The sequence below is a fragment of the Ailuropoda melanoleuca genome, chromosome 2 (genome assembly GCF_002007445.2).
Source record: "Ailuropoda melanoleuca isolate Jingjing chromosome 2, ASM200744v2, whole genome shotgun sequence".
Taxonomy (NCBI): domain Eukaryota; kingdom Metazoa; phylum Chordata; class Mammalia; order Carnivora; family Ursidae; genus Ailuropoda; species Ailuropoda melanoleuca.
Window position 1 is genome coordinate 23,458,498 of NC_048219.1, and position 7,332 is coordinate 23,465,829.

At 57.3% G+C, this 7,332-nt stretch overlaps 1 protein-coding gene across 1 annotated transcript in view; it reads right to left on the reverse strand.

Moving 5' to 3' along the window:
* Positions 1-798: 798 nt before the first annotated feature.
* Positions 799-7,332, reverse strand: part of TRABD2B (TraB domain containing 2B) — a 208,487-nt gene continuing 201,953 nt past the window's right edge. The window contains exon 7 of the mRNA XM_034655605.1: positions 799-6,300. Within this exon, the coding sequence (XP_034511496.1) occupies positions 6,081-6,300 (220 nt within the window). The 3' untranslated portion in view covers positions 799-6,080. The remainder of the gene's footprint in view (positions 6,301-7,332) is intronic.

Here is a 7,332-nt window from a genome sequence, read left to right on the forward strand (position 1 = left end):
CCGGGGCTGGGTCGGGCAGGCCGTGTAGGCGCTCCACGGAGCGATGTGCAAGGAAGGGATGGAGGGGCAGACAGATGGTCAGTGCGGGGGACAGCAAGTGCAGAGGTGAGGGTGGTGAAGGGGAGGACGCACTCAGGAAGCACGGAGGTAGGCAGTAATGGGAGCGTTGAATAGTAGGAGAGGAACTGGAAAAATGCGAACTTCATACCGGAGACACTTCTTGCGGGGAAGGGGCCAGGTTGCAGAGAGCTTTGTGTACTGACCTTGACCTTTATCCTGGGAATAGGGGGACGCATTGGTGAGATTTAAAAGCAGGGGGGATACGTGGTCATTTTGGTAGTTTATGGAAGTCACAATGGCCGTAGGGCTGGGAGGGGGAGGGGACTGAAGGCACAGCTGTAGGCGGCCGTGGTGCAGACGAGGGTGAGGAGGCCTGGCGTGGGCTGGAGCAGGGGCCATGGGGAGAAGTGAGAGGAATTGGTTGGTCTGGGTGAGTGAGGGAGAGAAAGGAGGCCCTGAGGGTGAACCCCAGATTCTAGCTCATTGTGGATGGCCAGGGCTGTCTGGATCCCACTTGGCATGAGGCCTCTCCAGTCACTGGACCCCTGCCGAAGCCCCCCCTTCAAATCTGCCCAAGCTTTTGCATGGAAAATGGGCCCGTGCCAGTTCCTCCACACACCTGTGTCCGGTCTTGGACCTCCCAGCAAAGGTGATTTCCCCCAAGGTTTTCTGGCAGGGGAGGGGGAGCCATCAGCACACAGAGACACCGTCCCACTGAATTCATAATGTCTTTTATTAATATATTATGCTACAAAAATATTTTTGGCAAAATAATATTAATAGCATCTTTATCTTCTATATTCTTAAAGGACTCTTCACGATAATTCACAGAGGTGAAGGGAGGAGGTGGTTAAAAGAACAACATCACCAATGTCTTTCAAATACATTAAGATCTGAAGCTTGTGTCACATAACGAGAGTCAGCTGGGGGACCTTCTGCAATCTCTTTGAAGCCCGGGAATGGGGCAGGAGCTCCAGCTGCCCCTGCTCTGGCCTAGGACCTCCCTTGGCCAAGAGTCAGCCCCCGCTGCCCCAGCCCCTGGGGCCCAAGGCGTCTCAGAGCCTCCCTGGAAATGCCTTAGACTCAGGTCCCATCCAAAGCCCACTCACCCTGCAGCAGGTCTGGGAGGGAGCTACCTTTAAGGTGTGCTACTCTGTCACCCTTCCCTGTCTGCGACATGCTCCCGACCTCAAGGAGGTCTGCAGGGCCCGGGAGGAAAGCCGAGCACGGAGCCCGAGGAGGGGCGGTGCCTCACCTTCATGGAGCCTTGAGATCGCACACAGCATTCCTTCAGCCCCCAGAACAGCTCGGGCAGGAGACAAGGTCTCCATGTAACAGATGAGGAAAGAGAGGCTCAGAAAGGAGCAGGGGCTTGCCCAAGGTCACCCAGCAAAGTGAAGAAGTCTCCAGAGCACCTCTGGAGCGGAAAAGCCAACGTCTGGAGAAAGGGTGGGGAGATCTGAGGGTGTGCCCAAACTCCCAGGAAGGGGTCCGGTAGGGGGTCGATCAGTCCTCGTGACCCCACTCTTCTGTTCCTATGGTCAGGGGCAGGGAGGGAAGGAGCTCCGGGCTGGGGTCAGGGGCCCTGAGTTCCAGTCCAGCCCTCCCCCACCACCCAGAAGTCCCCCTGCCTCAGGGTAGCAGGCAAGCCTGCCAATTTACGTCACTCCTGGCTGGGCTCTTGAAGAACGGGGGTGTGAGGCTGGATGGATTCCTGAACCCTACTGGTTTAGACGGCCAGCCCGGGTGATGTTTTTGGCTGCTTAGACGAATTTTTGGAAAAATAACAATGTTCAAAGAACCTAAGTATTACAGACCCAGGAGGCACCCTCGATGTCATCCACACCAGTCCCTTGCCAAGACTTTAGCTCTCATAGCACATCTCCAGCTGGCGGGCCTGCTGCCCTGCTCACACCTCTGCTGACAGCAAACTCACCACCTGCAGGGGATAACTTTGGCTTTGTAGAGATTATTCCGCTACCAGAGCTGAGGTCTTTGTCTCTCCTTTCCTCTCTTCATTCCTTTCTTCTTCCTTCCCTCTCTGCACATCTACTGAGTGCCATCTTTGTGTCAGATGAGGATCCAAAGACGAATTTATATGACCTCTGCCATCAAGGAGCTCCCGGTCCGATAGGAGAGCAGATACGCTCTTACAGTCTCAACGTGATCAGTGGGTGTTATGCTAGATGCTAAAAAAGCAAGAAAGAATTATAGGGGGCTTCCTGGAGGAAGTGCTATCTAAGCTAATCCTCCAAAAATGAGGTCTCGGGGAAAGAGACGGGAGTTTCCAAGTCCAGGGAGTGGCACGTGTGAAACATCCTGTCTATTCTAGAAATGACAAGAAGGATTTAGTCTGGCCAGGCACAGAGTAGGAGAGCAGGGTGATGTGGCTGGCAAAGTCAGCAGGGCCTGATCATGGAGGGTCTGGAAGGCCAGGCCAAGGACTCCTGTCCTTTTCCCACAGTCAGCGGAGCCCCGGTTCTGTTCTCGCCACACGGGCACCATCAGAGCTGCAGTCTTCAGGTGGGGCTTCTCTCATCCTTTCGGTGGTTTTCATAAATGTTCCTTTTGGAGGAGGACCATTCTTCGGGATCCATTGTGCCGAGGGCACCGGGCTGGAGACCGGGCCGGTGGAACCAGCGCCCGAGCCCTGCGGCTGGCCCGGGCCTAGCCGGGGCGAGGCAGTAGACGGCAGAGCGTTCCGTATGAGAACGGTCAGCTCGTGGTTTTTGGCGCGCAGGCAAATTTGCCAGTCAGCGCGAGTTTCCGTGCTTCACCCACTCTGGGTCTGCGCATCTCAGCTGCGGGGGCCCTTGGGGGGCCTAACATCTCCACTCTCCCCACCTTCACCCGGCTGCTGGCACGTCAGAACAGCCTGGAGGAAGGCTGGAAGGACGTGGCCGTGCTGGCAGCTTCCAGAATGCCCCTGGGCCATTTGGTCTGTTTTCCTGAGACAGGGGACCTAGGGCCACCACTGACACGCTGCCTAACCTCAGGCAGGTCGGTTAGCCTGCTGGGTCTCAGTCCTTCCATCTTCTCTGCCGCCTGAAGGTCAAACACGGAAGCCCGAAGAAATGTCCACAAGGCTCTCAGAGCAACAGGGGCTTTTGATAAGGCCAGGCACACAGAACATGCTGGAAAAAATGTCAGCGTGGTGGATAAATCGTCCAAAGTGTGTAAGCGGCTCCGGATGGCGTGGTGGTTCCCTGGCTTGGGCTGAGGGAATTCAGTGCCCCTGGCCATGCAGATTCCCACAGATGTGCCTCAGGTCTTCTGGGACGTAAGTCGGCATGCTCCGTTAGTTTCCCCCATGGGGCGGTGGGTGGGCCGCCGGGATCCGTGAGCTCAGGCTGTCGATGTCCAGCTGGCATTGGCTCTGGCTGTCTGGTCGGCACAGGCCTCCCTAATCAGCCGGCCCCCCCATCTGCCACCATCCGTCTTTCTTTAAACACTGAGCGCTTGCTTGCTGGAGGGAACGTCTGGAATCTCTGAATCTCTCCGGATGAGGGATCTGGGGAAGACTAGGGCTGAATGTGTGGTCAGGGGCCTGGGTAGGACGACCTGTAAAGCTCCTTCTAGAACCTACGATTGGGCTGCATGTTCTACCTCGATGACGAGGGGTTCCTCTGGGCCAGGAAAGGTGCACAGATGAGGCCTCAGCGCACAGCTGGCACCGCGCGTGCTCAACAGTCACACAGCGTGTTGATGGACCTCTGTGGCCTCGTGCCCGGCACAGACCCGGGCATGCAGCCAGTCACCTGGGCTGTCCACCCACTGCTTCATCGTTAATTCACCTCAAGCTTCGGCTGAGTGCGTCTCCTGCCACACTCTGCCCTGAACCGAGGGGAGTCTGGCCTGGGTGCTTCTAATTCCTTGACACTTATCTCATCTGCAGAGTGCTTGCACCATCTGTTCAATGTCCCACAGGCCTTCCGAGCCTGCTTTAGAAGTCAGCGAAGCCCCTTCCCACTCAGAAATAGGAAGTCACATTTTTTCCAAAGATAAACGGACTCCAGCTCTGGTTGGGGTCAAGTTCAGTTTACAACGTGCTGCCCATGGGGCTGGCTGGACCCTCTGAAGCAGATCCCAGGGCTCCTGCCAGGTCTGAAGCTCAATCTTGTCCATCCAGGGCCAATATGAAAAGAAGTTAGCTGCTGGCCAAGACGCTCATGGGACCTCTGGCCATCCAGAGCTGCCCAGAATTCTGTCTCAGAAGGGAGGCAGCTGCCGGGCTGGGCACGACGGCATTGGCTCCAATCAGCCCGTGCCAGGTCTGCCAGGGAAGCCCATGTGTAGTGACGCTGTGGAGCCCTGGGCCAGGGGTCTGCAGACCTGCCCAGCTGTGCAGCCTTGGGGAAGTGCCTCCCCTCTCTGGGCCTCATGACTACTCTTACTGTTCTTATCTGTCAAATGAGGGGCCCTTTTTGCTCTCGGATTCCCAAACTCTGTTAACTGGTGAGCCACCAGCCCTCTGAGGATTTAGGGCTAGGAGGCAGCCAGCTTGGGTCCTCGGCTTTCTCAGCTACTGCCCTGGAGGCTGTGAGAGAGGAGTGAGGTCAGTCTCCCTAAGTCTCAGTTGCCTGCCTGCCCCCATTTGGCTGCTCTGCCTCCCCAGATTCCCCTCTGCCAGCCTCTGATTTGATAGGAAAGCCTCTCACTGGCTCCAAGATAAGATAAGTTGGGGCATAGGACATGTGGCACATGCTGTTGCCAGAGGCCTTCATTCAGAGGGGCCAACATGAGTGACCGTGGCCAGGGGGTCTTTGGCTGGAGCAAGGAGCTTGTGCTGGCCCATTTGGGTGGGATCGGCCTTCCTTGGAGCTTCCCTGTGCAAAAGAACATGGCAGAATAGGGTCCAGGGGACAAAGCATCACTTCTGAATCATACTGATCTGGGACCATGTCCCAGCTAGGTGACCTTGAGCAAGTCCGTTTATCTGTTTGGGGGGCTCAGTTTCCTCATCTGTGAAATGGGGACAATCACACCTCACAGAACTGGCATGAGGACCAGTGATAAAGTGAGTGTGCAAAGTGCCTGTCCCGCTGCGGCTTTGGACAAACGGTGGCTTCCATGAGGGTCTTTATTACCATGCGGCTCCTAGAGCCCCGTCCCTACAATTGCCCTTCTGTGCCCACGCTGTCCTTTGGCCCAGCTCACTCTGTCTGGCCGTGACTTCAACAGGCTCCTCTATAAGCCAGGCTTACAGAAGATTAATGAAACCAGAACAGAGGGGTCCGGATTCACACCCCAGCTCTCCTACTTGCTGCATGACCTTGGGCAACCACCTTCCTCTCTTTGGGTCTCCATTTAACCATTTGTCACAGAGGGCTGGGGGATGACCTCCCTCAGCACCACCGTCCCTCCCCTACCCCCGTGCTTTGGTCCAAACCCTTACCAAGAGCTCTGGAGGCCAGTTCACAGACACTCAGGGTTTTCAAAATAGCAGCATTCTTTCCTAAAGTATCTTCCCACCCGAGGATGCTTCCAGGGGAGGGAAGGATCGTCAGCGTTCACATCTCTGGCTCCTCTGGCTCCCAGATCCAGCTTCACAAAAGCTAAGCCTGTCTGCCTGCCCCTCTCTCTGAGGACCCCATGGTGGGAGAAGCCAAACCCAGACACCGGAGGCTTCTGCGGGTCTAGGAGCACGCCAGTTCAAAGCCACGGTCTGCCTGAGGTTGCGGACATCCTGGCAGCCTGGGTTCACTTCCTGGGTTGGCATTGGGGCTAATTAAGGGTTAACATAGGCCACATAAAAATAGTTTATCGGTAGAATAAATACATTTTTCTTTTTTAATATGGACACATATTTTACAAAAGAGCCCCATAGCACTATGGGAAATTAAGATCCTTCTACAAAAAAGAAGATGTAACTCAGGTACGATAAAGCTCTAGTCTTCTAACGGATCCCGTCTGGACTGCCCGTGAGGGGTCAGGCGCCCTGGAGGTGGTGGCAGGGGCAGTGGGGTGTGGCCACACACCCTCCTGTGGTCTCTCTGGCTTCTCTGCACTGGTAGCCAAGGTCAGGAGGGCCCCAGGGTGTGCCGCACCAGAGGGGCTGCCACGCTGGCCAGGAGGGCGGGGAGGAGGCCCAGGGCGGGCTGTGGGCCGCAGGGCGCTGAGCTGCTGGTGGGGCCTGGCTCTTCCCGCTGCTGAAGCCGCTCCGAGAGCTGCAAGGGTGGCCCCGCGGTCCCGGAGCTGTGCGTGGGCTGCAGGGGCGGCGGGGGCGGCGAGGCGGCCGTGCTGGAGGGAGAGAGAAAGCGGGAGAACCGCGGCGTGACCGCTCAGCAGCCTCATCCTGGGCTCCGGCCTGCGGTTCAGAGGCGACTTTAGGGAATCTATTTTCTTACAACTCGGAGAAGGAGACGAGCAGCTGCAGGGAAAGGGAGCGGCCCAGAGCCGCACAGCCAGCCGGCCGCACTCCCGAGGCTGCAGTCTCAAATGTGACCGCTCGGCACAGGACGCAGGGCAGAGAGAATGCAAGTGTCGCGGAGGAGCCGGGGCTGGGGTCACGCTGGGGCACNGGGCAGTCAGCCGCCAAGCCTGCGTGCGCAGGCGCTCTCGGGCCACCGACCCCGCCCAGCCCGAAATAGATGGGAAACCAACCGCGCAGACAACCCCGCGGTCTCCCCGCCCCCTGATCACAGCTACCAGTTACTGAGGGTCTCTCTGGCCTCAAAACCACCTTCACAGGGGGTCTCATCACCCCCTTTCCCCAGGTGAGAGGACCGGGGCTCAGGGAGGCTAAATGGCACCCAGTCCCAGGAGAAGCGGGGACAGCACTGCCTGGGCAGGAGCCCTGGGTTGGCCGCCCTCTACACAAGCACAGGGAGGCTGAGGGAAAGCCGTGATCCTTCATGAACTCATAAAAATAGAATCCAGTTTTGGAGGGAACGGGTGAGATCCTTGGCTCAAGAGAACCTATCAAAGAGAGAAGGAGGGAGGGAGAGACAGAAATAAGGAGATGGAGTGCAGAACGAGCCTGCTGGCTGAGGCCAGCACCTGGTGTCGTAGGGAAGTGCAGGGAGGGCAGGGGCCAGGTGGGTGCAGGACCAGATAACTGGCTCAAGTCCTGGAAAGAGAGAGATAACACGCGATCAACAAAGAGAGGGCAGGGACGGAGGAAGAGAGGGGACAAGGACAGACAAGGACAGAGGCATAACCCAGAGAGGCCACAGGAGTAGAAGGCTCCAGGATGAAGAACGAGTTGGAGCCCCACACCTGCTCTCATGGAGCCCTGGCTAGGGGCAGCAGACACAGATGCAGATAGAGGAC